The sequence below is a fragment of the Phascolarctos cinereus genome, unplaced genomic scaffold, assembly GCF_003287225.1.
Source record: "Phascolarctos cinereus isolate Bilbo 61053 unplaced genomic scaffold, phaCin_HiC Scaffold_2;HRSCAF=192, whole genome shotgun sequence".
NCBI classification, from domain to species: domain Eukaryota; kingdom Metazoa; phylum Chordata; class Mammalia; order Diprotodontia; family Phascolarctidae; genus Phascolarctos; species Phascolarctos cinereus.
In genome coordinates this window covers 11123974-11138682 of record NW_027555625.1, presented here as the reverse complement: position 1 = coordinate 11138682, position 14709 = coordinate 11123974, and the positions used below count along the sequence as shown (strand labels likewise).

The window sequence follows — 14709 nt, the reverse complement described above, 5'->3', positions numbered from 1 at the left end:
AAGGTTGGGGCCTGGTGGAGAAAGGCTTTACAGTGGAGTTCACTTGGAATCCTGGAGGCCCAGGCCTCCCTAGGAGGAGTCAGGAACATTTATTGAGTAGGGAAATGACTCAGTGAGGACTGCATACGAGGACAATCATGCAGCTATCTGCATGGAGAATGGATTGGGGTGGGGAGAGGCGTGAGGCAGGAAGACCAGTGAGGACTCTGGGGTGATGGTCTAGGGCGAGGGGACGTGTTCTTTGGGCTGGTGAGCTTCCTGACATGGCCCAGGTCGTGCCTTGTAGGGGACCCTCTGCCCAGTCTGTAGGGAAGGCCAGCCCTGCCCTTGGACTCTGGGACCGCATCGTCAGAAATTTCTCAGGGTGTGTTGTGTGTGTGTGTGTGTGTGTGTGTGTGTGTGTGTGTGTATGTGTGTGAGAGTGTGTGTGAGTGTGTATATGTGTGTGTATGTGTGTGTGAGAGTATGTGTGTGTATGTGTGTGTATATGTGTGCATGTATATGTGTGTGAGAGTGTGTGTGTGTGTCTGTGCATGTGTGAGATACAGCATAAAGTGCCCCAGATCTGGCCCATGAAAACTTGGGCTCCCATCTGGGTTCTGAGACCTATTAGCTACGTGACCATGAGCTAATCTCTCTGAGCCTATTTCCTCATGTGTAAAGTGAGATGGGGGCGCTAGATGGCACAGTGGATAGAGTCCTGGGCCTGGGGTCAGGAAGACCTGGGTTTGACTCTTACTGGGCAAGTCTCTGAGCCTCAGTTTCCTCATCTGTAAGATGGGGATAATCAAAGCAGCTGGCTCAGCGTGGGATTGTGAGCTCCCCAAGAGAGTGAGCATAAGAAGCTTTGCGGGCCTGAAAGTGCCACCAAATGACGACCTGTTATTAGTAAGAACAGGGACTGGTTGGTGACTTCACTGATAAAGAACCTCCATGAAGAGGAAATGCCTTCCACCAATGCTTGTCATACCTCTCTGCAGCCCAGAGTTTTCTGGGCCACTGAGAGCGTAAGAGACTTGTCCAAGATCACACAGCCAGTCCGTGACAGAGGGGGGACTAACCCAAGTCTCTTCAAGACAGGGTCTCTATACATTCTTATTATTAGAGCAAAACATGAATAATCCCTGTGCTTCTCTCCTTGCGGGGTTGTGGTGGGGAAGCATCTTAAAGCATCCTTGAAATGGGGGTGGTTTCTATCATTGCCTCCCCCATCTCACCATCTCCTTACCTGGCCGATTCTTTCCACTCCATCTCCTCACCGTCATGTTGCAGGGTGTCCATCTCCGTGAAGAGGGTTGGGGTGGGAATGCCATCTTCATCCCCCAGGATGTAACGGAGCCGCTCAGCAGCTGGGGACCCTGAAAGAGAGAAGACAGGTAGCTCGGTGAGTCTGCTATGGTCTCCTGGAGGCAGAGTGTCCTCGGTGTGGGGAGGCTGAGGCCATCTGGTTCTGCCTGAGCAAGAAGAAGAGAGCCCTGGGGGGATGCGACTGTGGGGAGAAGTTTCTCTAAGGCCTCGGCCCACCTGGGCTGACACCTGGCATCAGGAAGAGGAGACTTTTCTGGCTGGGGCCACTGACACCGGGGCTGTGAGGACTGAGGCTGACATCTAGCCACCAAAGAGGCCAGATGGGTTACTGGAGCTCAAGGCTTACCTGCAGGGTAGCGTGTCCTGAGACGCGATGGAGAGGATGGAGTGAGGGCTTCTGGCTTCCCCACAAACCCACCACATTAATGTGTGTCCATGCATCCATTCCCTTTTCCTTCCCTGTTTCTGATGAGGACACCATCATCCTCCCATAATCTCATTTTTGCCTTTTCTCAGTCCCTCACTGCCCCTCCTCCCTGTTTTCATCCTTAGATTCTTCATCTCTCAAGTCATCTGCTCCACTCACCCGCCTCACCCAGGTCATCATCACCTCTTGTCTGGACAATTGTAAGAGCCAATAGTTGGCCTGCCTTCAGTCTCTCTGCTCTCCATTCTGTTCAAGATCTGCCCAAGTAATCTTCCCAAGGCAAAGTCTGACCAAGCCACTGCCCCTGACTGTAGGAGAAAAGAACTCCTTATCTTGGCATTGAAGGCTCCTGACAGGTTCTTCCCTGCCTTGGAGTCATTTCACATCACTCTCCTTCATTCACTTGATGTTCCAGCCAAGGGGGGACTAGTGGCTGTTCCCTAGACAGGCCACCTCTGGCCCTTTGGTGCCCTTTAGTGCTTGTACAGCACCCACAGTGTCTCCCATGCCAGGAGGGGCTCCTTCCTCATCTCCACCTCTTGGAATATTCACTCAAAGGTCAGCTCAGGCAGGATCTGGGAAGCCTTCCTTGGCCAGTCTAGTTAAGGCAGGACTTTGTCTGGGAAGCTTCCTTGGCCAGCCCAGTTATGGTGGGACCTCATCTGGGAAGCCTCCCTTGGCCAGCCCAGTTATGGGGGGACCTCATTTGGGAAGCTTCCTTGGCCAGCCCAATTGTCCACTCTCACTCCCTTCTAAAATTTTCCCAAAGCACTTTGATATCTCCATTGTCTTTGTCACTCTCTACCTTGCATTTCCATAAGACCATAGGATTATACATTTAGTAAAGGAAGAGACCTCAGAAGTTGGCTATAGTCCAGCCCCCCATGGATGAGGAACCTGAGTCTCAGCACTTAGCACATGGCCTGGAACATAGTAGGAAAGACACCGAAGTAGATAGTTCCATATCTGGAATTCAAACTGTGGCACTCTGGCTCCAAATCTAAGGCTCTTTCTCCTACAAACATCATGCATCTCCCTGATAGAATATAAATTCCTAAAAGGCAGAGACTGCTCTGATTTTATCTTTGTATTTCCAGTGTCTAGCACAGTAACTTACACATAGTAGGTGCTTAATAAAAGTCTTTTGACTTGACTTGAATTTTGACCTGTTTCCTACCTTCTTTAAAATGGCAATGGTGGAACCACCCAGCTGCTTGGGAGTGGGTGTCCACTGGATTATTCCAGAATGTCAGAGATGAAGGAACTTCAGAAGTCATCTAATCTCACCTATGGTTACCTGAATGGGGAACTCTTCTACCACATCTCAGACAAGAGCTCAATCCAACCTTTATTTGAAGACCTCCAGGAAAGGGAAACTCATCATGTCTCAAGTCAGCCAATTCCATTTGGGATAGCTCTCATGAGTAGGAGGTGTCTCTTTACCCTGATCCCAAACTTCCTCTCTGTCACTGTGACCCCTTGTCCCTAGTCCTGCCCTCTGGGGTAAAGCAGAGCGAGTCTGATCTTACATATAACAAGACTTCAAATACTGGAAGAGGGCCTTGCTGTCCCCTTCAACTGTATCCTCTTGGTGTGGTATCTAACCTGTACTGTCCTGGTCTCCTCCGAGGCTCTAATTGGTCATGTACTTGCTAAATGCACTGCCCAGAACTGAACACAACACTCTGGATGTGATCTGACCACGGCAGAAGAAGAACAGACTAGTTCTGGACCCAGATCTTAGACCCCTGCATTCCAGTTGGACTAAAGGACTTGGCTTGTGGGGGAGGAGAGGAATGGGGATTTCAGTTGGCTTAGTAACAGACAGGCAGCACCAGCAGGGTGGGAGACTTCAAGCCTCCCTACCAGGGCCCTCTATGACCTTGGGCATATTGTGACTAATGTGAGTGTGCCCTGTTCCCAACCTGCTGGGCTAGTGAGTAAGGAAGAGTCTAAGGACTCTTGTGAAGAACTGGAGATGCCTAGAATGAGACGGAATCTACAGATATCAGTCTAAGAGTCGTTAGGGAATGTGGGCAGAGGTGGCCAAGGAAAGCAAGGCACCCTCCTGGCTCTGGGGCAAAAGGGACGAGCTGACGTCTCTGGTGAGAAGGGGCGGGATGGCCTGAGGTCCCTTCCTGGGCTATTACCTTCTCCCTGGGATATTGGAGCACTGTAGTCTCCGGGGGCTCCCCAGCGCCAAGGTCACGGTCAAACAGCTGCTGCCACTGCCGCAGATGCGTTGCTGTGTGGTGGGCCAACGTCTCTTTCCACCGTTCAGGTTACAACCAATTACCTTTTGTTTCCCAGCCAAGCACCAGGAAGAAGGGGAGGTGGGAAAGGGAGGAAGTGGGGGAGCATCTGTGTGTGGAGGGAGAGGAAGGAGGGAGACGCTTCCATCCCCCCAGAAGGAGAAAGGTTCAGCTGTAGGAGAAGCTGGGCATAACAGGTGCTACATACCCCCAGCGACATGACCTGAGGCCTCCGTGGTGGCAGCAGCCACAGCAGCCGTGGCAGCAGCCGTGGCAGCAGCGGCTCGGGACCTCTGGATGAATTTGCAGAGTCGCTTCATTCTCTCGGTGGGCATCCCTCCGCTCCACAGAACCCTCACCACCTTCCCCCCCTTGGCCATGGTCGGAGAGCCTGGCAGGCTCTTGCCCCTCTGAACCCAGCAAGGGCTGGGCTGGCTCTAAGACTCTGGGCATTCACATTCTTTCTACAGAGCCCTTGGCAGCAGGTGGTCTGGCTAGAGGGCAGCAGACAGGCTGGGGCTGGGTTATCCGGCTTCAGCACACAAGGCAGGGGTGGAATGTTACTTTGGGGCAGAACAGGCTAATCTCCGTTAATGACGCCCAGAGAGGTGCTTCATTGGTTTCTCCCATCCCCAAGACTTTCCCTCACTCACAGATTCGGTAAACTTCTCATTCTCACCCTAGCCCCTAAGGCAAATTACAAACAGAACTAACCAGTCTGCCAGCAAGCCTGGCCCATAGATATCCCTCGGGGGGACACCCATAGGCAGCCAGGACTTTTCATATTTAGGCACTGCTATAACCCCACTCAAGTCAAGTCAACAAGCATTTATTAACTGCCTACTGTGGGCCAGGCACTACATGCAGAAAAGCAAAAAATGATTTCTTCCCTCAAGTTGCTAACAATGTTCTAGTGGAGGAGACAGCTATATATAAACAAGCTATATTCAAGCATTAACCTGTACACACTTAATAAATGCGGTTAATTGATTGACTCAGACTCGTAGTTCTAACTGTGTAGTTACACAGGTGAGTTGCTTGCTTCATCAGAAAGAGAAACCAAATTTCTCAATCCTCATCCCTGAATCAGGGCACTTTGTGATGGAGGATAAGACAGGCATGGGCCTGACCCCTCTCTAGGAAGATCGCCTTCCTTCTTGTCCCTGTGGGGATGGCTTCAAGGCTGATGAAATGATTGCTGAAGGCAAGAGGAGAAAACTTCTCTTCTGGTGTGGGTTTAGAGGCTGGCCAGGAGGGCATGAGCTGGCCTGTTCTGGACGCATTTCGGTGTGAAACCAGGGATAGATGGGAGATGTCTCTGAGTTACAGCGTGACTGTGAGCGTATGTGAGAGTCTGACCAGAAAGAGATTGTCAGCATGGTGACTGTGGTGTGTCAGGGGAACCCAAAGCTCAGAGAGGATCATGGGATGATGAGACCACAGTGTTAGAGCAGGGAAGAAATTCGTCCCCTTCATTTTACAGAGAAGGAGACTGAAGCCCTAGGAGGGCAAGTTACACAAGGGCTCACAGATAGTAAGTGGCAGAAGGAAGGTTTGACTTTGGGTCGTCTGGGGTGGCTTGAGATAAGCAAAGTGGGACTAGGTACAGTGGCCAGAGTGAGCTATGCCCTGGGTGCTAGTGATGCACCCAGTCTGTGCCAGTCTGGAGCGAGTGGCGTTGCAGGCCAAACATTCAGCTGAGCTCCAACAAAACATGTCTAGACCAAGCACCCAAGCTCGCTCCTCATGGCTGATTTAGCAGATGGCCCCAGATGGTAGGCAATATGGCGGCTGCACAGGAAGGTTCATAGCATGAGCAGAACCCCCTTAGAGTCTGCAGTATTGACCCAACTGTCTGATGTCACAGATGTCAAGGAGGCAGCCAATTTATCTAGCAGTTCATAGAACCCCGAATCCACAGTGGCCAGGGACTTTGGAAGTCATCCCAAGCAAGAGTCCCTTCCCTAACCTCATAATAATCATCAATGACACTTCACAAGAGACATTGTGTACCTTGTCTCATTTGATCCTCTCAAGACTCTTGGGAGAGCAGTACTATTTTGCAGATGAAGAAAATGAGCAAGTGGTCTTCCAAACTCTGCTTTACAGACTCTAAGGAAGGGAATCCAGCCCTCATCTGGAGGTAGCCCATACCAGTCTTGAAAAAATCTCATTGTTAGGAAATTTTTCCTGATTTCAGCCTCAATCTACCTTTATCTAAGTCTGTCTGCTTTGCCTAGGTCTGCCCTCAGGGGCTAAACAAATATGATCCGTCTTCCATGTGGCAGCCCTGCAATAGGGGAAGATGTCCCCTCTGAGCCGCTCTTCTCCAGATAAAATAACCACCTCTTTGTCATCCGATCCTCAAATGACAATGACCTGGTCCCTAGTCCCCTTTCTAGGCTGTTTGCTTATTTCTGTACTTACTCAAATATGTCAAGAGAATGAAATAATACATGCAAAGTGCTATGCAAACCTTAAAAGTGCTACGTTATTTCCAGTTATTATTCTTTGCTTTTTTTTTTAAGTTCTCGACGTACTCCCCTGAACAAGCCTCATCTTGTCTGATCTCAGAGGAGGCTAAGCAGGATTAGGTCTTGGATGGAAGACCACCTGGGAAACTAGCTGCCATAGCTCTGGAGGAGCTGTCCAAAGAGACTCATGTGGACAATCAATTTAGTTTAAAAGAAACAAAAAATTAAACACATCACTTGTAGAAGATCAAAGCCAGAGCCCAGAAGAGGATGCACATGAAAACATAGGACCCACAGAGCTGGAAGGGACATTAGAGGTCATGGAATCTATCCCCTCAGTTTACCAGTGAAGAAATGAAGGCCAGAGAAGTTTAGGGACTCGCCCAGGTCATTCTGGTAGTAAGTGGCAGATCTGGTAAAATGTAGCCCTGTTCTCACTTTCCAGTCTTACTCCATACACTGGTGTGAGGGCTCCTGAGCCCTCTTCAGGGCTGTTCATCCACTTTTACCTGGTACCCAACTCTCACCTGTGACTCCAAGAAGCTATACCATGGGCAGCTGCCACTTTCTGGTAAAACTCTTTGGGCAGATGGGTAAGGGTAACCAAAAGGCCATCAGTGAGTTGGGGAGTGTCCATCCCAAGCATGTGAAAACCTCCCCTGATGGAATGGACAGATGAGAATACTTTGTTCCTGTGGCCATGAAGGTGGCTGAAGCAGGGGCTGTGGAGTGCCTAGAGCTTGGTCAGACATGGAAGACACCGAGGGCATCCACTGCATCCCAAGCCATGGCCAGTCATCCTGACCTTTGTTCTGCCACTGGACTTCAGTGACTCTGGAGGAGAGAGTGAGGTTGACTTCTCTGTGCAACTCTGCCTCACTTAAATCCAATTCATGCACAAGTCAAGACATCACCCTGTGATGTCATTGGTCTCCAAAAACCAAGGACAAGCACCACCTTACTCCCTGACAGTCATTCTTCAGTCTAGTGACACCTACCTCCTGGGTGTTTCACAAATAAGACACTTCACCTCTCAGCTCTGGGCATGTCTCTGGCTGTCTCCCATGTCTGGAACCCTCTCCCCTCCATTGCTCCAACCACTGACCTCTCTAGCTTCCTTTGAGTCCCAACTAAAGTACCGCCTCCTACAAGAAGCCTTCCCCAACCCTTCTTAATTCCACTGCTTTCTGTCTGTTCATTATTTCCTATGCATCCTGTATAGAGCTCGTTTGTCAATGTATTTTGTTAGCTTTGCATTAGATTGGGAGCACTTTGAGGGCAGGACTCTTTTTCCTACTATTGTATCTCCAGGAACTTAGCACAACCCCTGGCATACAATAGGTGCTTAATAAATGTTTACTGGCAGACTATTCTTGCAAGTATGATGCTGTAAGAATAGTATCAGGAGTGCTAGAACTTACAATTAGCTGAGGATAATGAGTAAAGTGAAGGAAAAGTGACAGCAGAGCTTTCAGGATTGAGTTACTCTGTTTTTAATGTTGCTTCTGCCTTCATTGCCAAGGAGGACGCTCTTGGCCCAGCAAGGACAGAACAAATCTGGCTAAATGGAAGCTAATTTCCAAAATAAGTTAGGAGGTGATAAGAGCACACCTCACTGTTACCCGAGTTCAACTCACCAGTCCCTGATGAACTACATTTTTGGGTCCTGAAAGAGCTGTGGATAGGATTTCTGAGCCACCAGTAGTGACTACAGAAAGACTCGGGTAAGCTGAAGGGTACCACAAGATTGGAGAGGGACGAATGGCCAGATTTTGAAAAAAAGGGAGCAGACTAGAGCCTGCACACAACAGGCCAGTGAGCTTGACTGTGTCCTGGAAAATTCTAGAGCATATAATTAAAGGGATGGTCAGTAATCACCTAGAAAGGGAAGCCATGATAACAAGGCTGTTCTCAGCCTAGTTTCACTGAGAATAGATTGTGTGACACACCTCAATTCCTCTTTGACAAAGAAAGTTGTAGATAGGGTTTAACTAGATTTTAGCAGAGCATTTGATTACTACCTCGTGCTTTTCTTGTGGAGGGGATGAGGAAACACAGACTGGACAACAATATGCTGATAAAAGGATAAGAAATGATGGGTTTAGAAGTGGTTGAATAGCATTCAAAGGATGGTCATTAATAGTGGCAGCCTATCTTGGAAGGTGAACACCAGAAGAGTCTGAGGCATCGGGGGTGACAGGTCAACCAAGTGGTACTGAACAGTGTCTGGAAGGCCAACTTCTCCTTCAGAGGGACATGACATGAATATTCCTCTTCAATGCAAATTCACACTCAGCACTTGGGAGAAGAATTTGGCTATGATGTATTGTGAGTGCAGATCCCTCATTCTTGAGCTTTGAGGAAGCTGTGTGCCTTGCTGCTTGGGTCCGAGGACTAAGTTTTGGATCCCAGATCTGCTGCTGCTTATGACAGATGATCTTGGACAGGTTATTTCTCTCAATCTCTCTCTCTCTCTCTCTCTCTCTCTCTCTCTCTCTCCCTCTCTCTCTCTGTCTGTCTGTCTCTCTCTCGGTCTCTGTCTCTCTCTCTGTCTCTGTCTCTCTCTCTCTGTCTCTCTCTCTCTCTCTGTCTCTCTGTCTCTCTCTGTCTCTCTGTCTCTGTTTCTCTGTCTCTCTCTCTCTCTCTCTCGGTCTCTCTGTCTCTCTCTCGGTCTCTGTCTCTGTCTCTCTCTGTCTCTCTCTGTCTCTCCTCTCTCTCTCTCTCTCTCTCTCTCTCTCTCTCTCTCTCTCTCTCTCCCCCCCCCCCCCGTGTATGTTCTGTATGAGGAAAGGGTGGAATGATCTGATCTTTGTGATCTCATCCTGCTCTAACATTCTTTGTTCTGGTAGATTCCATTCTCAGGTTCTTCCCAGCTCTGACATTGCATGTTCTTCAGTCTGTTTCCAGTTCTGGCATCCTGGAGTCCATATTGTAAGGTCCCTGCTGTCTGTGACATTTCAGGTTCTGTGACCCTGCCCAGCTGTCCATCAAATGTACTCGTGCTTCTTGTCTGCTTAAAAATATTGCTTGATTTATCGCTTTTGCCATCTAGAAGTTCAGAACACTTAATTATAGATTTGCCAAATAATTACACACAATAATGCATAATTGCAGGTTCACTGAATGTGTTAGAGAGTGGATATAGATGAAAAAAAAATTACCAGCTATGGTCAGCCTTGAGAGGAGGAGGCATTCTGATTTTAGCTGGACCAGCTGAGTCTCTATAATTAGAAAAGGTTGAGGAATGGTTAGCTGAGGTGGCTGGGAGCTGCTTCCCAGGCAGGCGTGTCTCCTACCTCATCATCAGGAAAACACCTGTTGCTTCTATCCCCATTTCAAATGCTTCATCTCCTGTCACTTCTACCTAGGGTGCTGTAGATGAGAGAGAACCGTGGAGTCCAATCATCAGGAGATCTGGGTTTGAATCTCATTTCTGACACTTCTTATTAGTTTTATGCCTCTCAGACCAGTTACTTCTAGCAGTAGCTAGGTGGCAGAGTAGACTTGGAATCAAGAAGATCTGAGTTCAAATTCTGCCTCAAATACCTACTAGCTGTATAATCCTCTCAACCTCTCTCAGGCTCGGTTTCCTCATCTATAAAATGGGGCTAATAATAGATTCTACCCTACAGGACTGTTGTGAGAAGCAAATGAGATAATACATGTAAAGTACTTTGTCAACCTTAAAGAGCTACATAGATGCTATTTATTGTTATTATTATTACTCTCTGAAACTCAGTTTCTTTGTAAAATGGGGATACTAGTTTTTTCACTATTTACCTTTCATAAGCATTGTGGGTAAAATGTTTGGTCAGCCTTTGTCCATTTGTCGAAGAGTTATGGAGGTCAGAGCCAGGAAGACTGATGATGCTAGTGTTTCCAGCCCAAGAACTTCTCCCACTCCATGCCTCCTGGGCTAGTAACCATGCTGGCAAACACCCAGTCTGGAGGGCCATTCAGAACAGGGCTCTTGCTTATCACAGCCCAGACTCCCTGCACTGGGATTGTGTTTTAATGAACTGCTAGTTTGACATTCTCTTAGTATGTCAGAAGTTAATCCACATCATGAGAAATGCCTTGGTTAATAGATGCTCACTATTCTGAGGCTCACAATGAGAAAACAGCTTTATGGCATCTGGGGAGGCAGTAGCTAGGCATTTGCTTTTGCAGAAGACATTCTAAGGACAACCATTCCACGGTTATTTTTTTCTAGTTGCTTGGCACTAAAGGCACACAAGATCCACCATGATAGTGGGAAAAAGAGATGAGCTTTGGGGGAGGGGGAGGCGAGGCAAGACTTGAGCAGAATCTAAAAATGTGAAATTTTTATTTAAAACGGAACTTTATTGAAACAGCTAACTGATCCCTGTCTGACTGCCCCATTTGTTTCTCCTAGTTCATCATGTAACTTCTACCCTTGGTCTGCTTCTGATCTCTTGGCCATCTCAACAGCTCCTATGGTTCAATGGTCCTCTCTCCATGGGTGACTCCCAGATTTACATCTCCAGTCCTGGTCCCTCTTCTGAGTTCCCCTTCAACAACACCCACTGCCCATTGGGCATTTCCATCTGAAGATACCTCAATGTTAACATGCCCCCAAACAAAAATTACTGTTTGTCCCCCTAAATCTGCCACACTCTTCCAAACTTGCCCATTCTTGTAAGGGATACCACTCAGCGACCACTCACAACTCTTTCCTCTTCTCATTTCCATACCTAGCCAATAGCCACATGGGGGTCACTCTCACTCTACATCTCTCACGTGTGCTTCTGTCTCCACATGTAGCCACTTCTGAGTTCAGACCCTTATCAGGGTTCCCCTGGCCTACTGCAATGGCCTCTTCATTATTCTCATAGCTTTTAGCCTCTTCTTTTTCTAATTCTTCCTTCACAAAGCTGCCAAAATACTCTTAAATTGGGGGTCTTACTACATTACCCCCCCCCCCCCGCTCAAAATCCATGTTGGTTCCCTTTTACTTCTAGGATAAAATGCGAAAATCCAGAGTCTGGCATTTCAAGATCCCCAGGAGAATTTACATTCCTGGCTCCCTGCAGTCAGGGACCAGTTCATTTTGAAGTTTGCGCCTTCAGCCCCAGCATGGTGCCTTGAACATGCAGATGTTTCAGGAATGCTTATTAAAATTGAATACAGTCACCACTGATAAGAATGCCTGGGCGATTCTTATTGCCACAGTGTAATATGAAGCTCTGAGTTCAAGCCCTGCCTGCAGCACATACTGGCTCTGTGATCCTGAGGAAATTGCTCAGCCTCTCAGTGCCCTGGTCAACCTCTAAGGCTCTTAAGCAGCACAGCAGGGGCTGATGGGCATTGGCAGAGGGAGTTTCCACACTGGGACCTCCTCGTACCCATGAACTCACAGAAATCCATTCCCAAAAAGAAATCTAGTACTGGACAATTATAGAACATGGTCCTCACAACATTGCTTTGGCATTATAATATCTATTTTATAGAAGAGGAAACTGAAGGTCAAAGAAGCAGAGTAATTTGTACATGGTAGTCATACCATGAACAAGTTAGGATAAAAATCTGAACCCAGGACATCTTACCCAAGCCCAGGGCTCCTTCCCCTATGTATACAGTTATTATTCAAGTTCCTTCTCCCCACCCTGAAAGCCCTAAGGAATCTGTTTACTCAAATGTTTGAAATCTGAGACTCTCTTAGCTGCTGAGCAATGAGGAGAGAGAAAAGCTCACCAACCGCTTTCTCATTGCCAAAAACAGGAAAAAGCAGATGTAGAAACACTGACCATACTGGTCCAACAGAGGCTGCCCCTTAAACAGTGTGATTCATCGCTCTTCAGAGGACCTGGGTTCTCATCATCCCACCTGCGTGATGTGCTGTTTAAAAGTTTGAGAGACATAATTTCTGGGTAGTCATTTTATAAATAATGCTCACATTTTAATAAAAGGGGTCAGTGGTACTCTTGAATGCCAAAGACCATCAGGACTGTGAACTCAAGGCTTATATGGTCTTGGAAAAGTGGCTATTCCAGAGGATATCAATCAACTCTGACTGCTTAACACTTAATGAGAGAGAATGAATATTACCGTGAGGGCCTGGACGTATTCTAAAGCTTTTTTTTTTTGGTGAGGCAATTGGGGTTAAGTGACTTGCCCAGGGTCACACAGCTAGTTAAGTGTCAAGTGTCTGAGGCTGGATTTGAACTTAGGTCCTCCTGACTCCAAGGCTGGAGCTCTATCCTCTGCACCACCTAGCTGACCCTGGACCTATTCTAATGAACTTTGATTACATTATTTACTTCTTTTTTAAAAAAAAAATATTTTCAATTCAGGGAACAAAACAAGCATTTCCATAACACAAAAAAGATGATTGCACATGAAGATGCAAATAATACAACTTATTATTCCCTCCAATATACAACTAAGTTTATTTATTTACTTCTAAATTACCCGCCGTAATGTTCTTCAAGAGATTGAACTTTGTTTGTTTTATTTTATTTTTTGGCAGTTGGGGTTAAGTGACTTGCCCAGGGTCACACAGCTGTGTGTCAAGTGTCAAGTGTTCGGTCCAAGACTGGATTCAAACTCAGGTCCTCCTGACTTCAGGGCTGGTGCTCTATCCACTGTGCCACCTAGCTGCCCAAGAGATTGGACTTTGAAATGACTTCAAATCATTGGTTCTTAGTAATAATTTCTCTCAGGGACTTTGAGGAAGTCATTTAACCTCAGTTTCTTCATCTGTAGAATAAGAGGTGAGGTTTCTCCTGATTCTGAGATGCTGTGGTTCTGTTTTCACTCTGATTTTCTGAACCTATGGGTAGGGATGGGGTGGGTGTGGGGATGGAGGGGACGGTACGGTCTGGATTTAGGCCAATCATGTACCTCCTACTCTAGGCTCAAGCCTGTGTGGACAATGCTCTGGCTTCCTCTTTTCCAGGGTGTCTTTTTCCTTATTAGCCCATTAACTGTTCAGTAAGTTGCAAATGGGAATTCTTAAAATGCAAAATCACACAAGGAAAGGAAAGGGAATAAGCATTTATTGAGTGCCTTCTATGTGCCAGGTGCTGTGTTAATCACTGGATTCCAGAGGTCTCTGGTTCATTCCTGAACAGAAATTTTTACTCCAGCATTCCCAGCCAACTTAAGGACTTCTAAGGACCAGAGCGACCCAGCACTGCTGAGGCAGAGCCCATCCCAGACCTGGAGAGCACCAACGATTAGGAAGCCTTTCCTTATCCTAGCTCTGTGGCCAGGCAAGCCAAGTTTAATGCCTTTTCTGAAGGCAGAAGAGCTCAAATCTCGCTTCTGACTCTTATTAGCTGTGCAATCCTGGGCAAGTCACTTAAACATTCTCAATCTCAGTTTCCCATCTGCAAAATGGAGAAAGTAATGAAAAATCATAGCATCTGCTTCACAACGTTGTTGTAAGGATCAGATAAGACAATCTAGGTCGAGCACTTTGGAAACCTTAAAGTACCCTATAAGGGGTAGCCGGCACAGGCAGCCAGGTGGCCTAGCGGATGGAGCACCGGACTTGAAATCAGGAAGGCCTGATCAAATCCTGTCTCAGCCACTTGCTAGCTGTGTGAAGCCTGGGCAAGTGACTTCACCTGCTCAGCCTCAGTATCCTTCTCTGATGTTTGTCCTTCATTCCCAAAGAGAAGCATGGCAAAGTGATGTCATGACTTGCAAGTGAATTGGATTTAAGTGAGGGAGGGCTGTGAAAAGTGCCCAGCCTCATTCTCTCCTCCAGAGCCGTTTGGGTCTAGTAAAATGGGGATAAAATTACAAGTGCTATATAAATGCTATTATTGTTCTTTCCAAGGATAGCTCTTCCAAGTACCTACAGATACTCGTGTTACTCCTAAGTCTTTTTTTCTCTAGGTTTGAGAAGTCAAGTCAGCAAACATTTACGAAGTACCTGCTATGTACCACATGCCATATTAAGAGATGGGGATACTAAGAAAGGCAGAGACAGCCCCTGGCCTCAAGAAGCCCCTAGTCTTACAGGGGAAACAAATTCCAAGTCCATCCACATAAACTGCATACAGGATCAACTGGAGATAATCCCCAGAGGGAAGGCACTAGCAGAAGCACGCTGGGAAGGGTGTCCTGCAGAAGGCAGGCTTTGAAGTGACTCCTGAGAAAGCCAGAGGGCAGGTGAGGCAGGTGGGCATTCCGGGCATGGGAAAGAGCTTGGATTTAAACACTACTGTAGGTTTGCAAAGTGCTTTGCATATGCTGACTTATTTGATCCTCACAGCAA

The 14709-nt window shown here is 47.3% G+C and overlaps 1 protein-coding gene across 1 annotated transcript in view; it reads right to left on the bottom strand.

Annotated features, from left to right (window-relative positions):
* The window catches only part of SLC4A5 (solute carrier family 4 member 5), a 118881-nt gene that overhangs the window by 80627 nt on the left and 23545 nt on the right, over positions 1 to 14709 (bottom strand). Inside the window, exon 4 of the mRNA XM_078149225.1 lies at positions 1229 to 1358. Within this exon, the coding sequence (XP_078005351.1) occupies positions 1229 to 1358 (130 nt within the window). The remainder of the gene's footprint in view (positions 1 to 1228; positions 1359 to 14709) is intronic.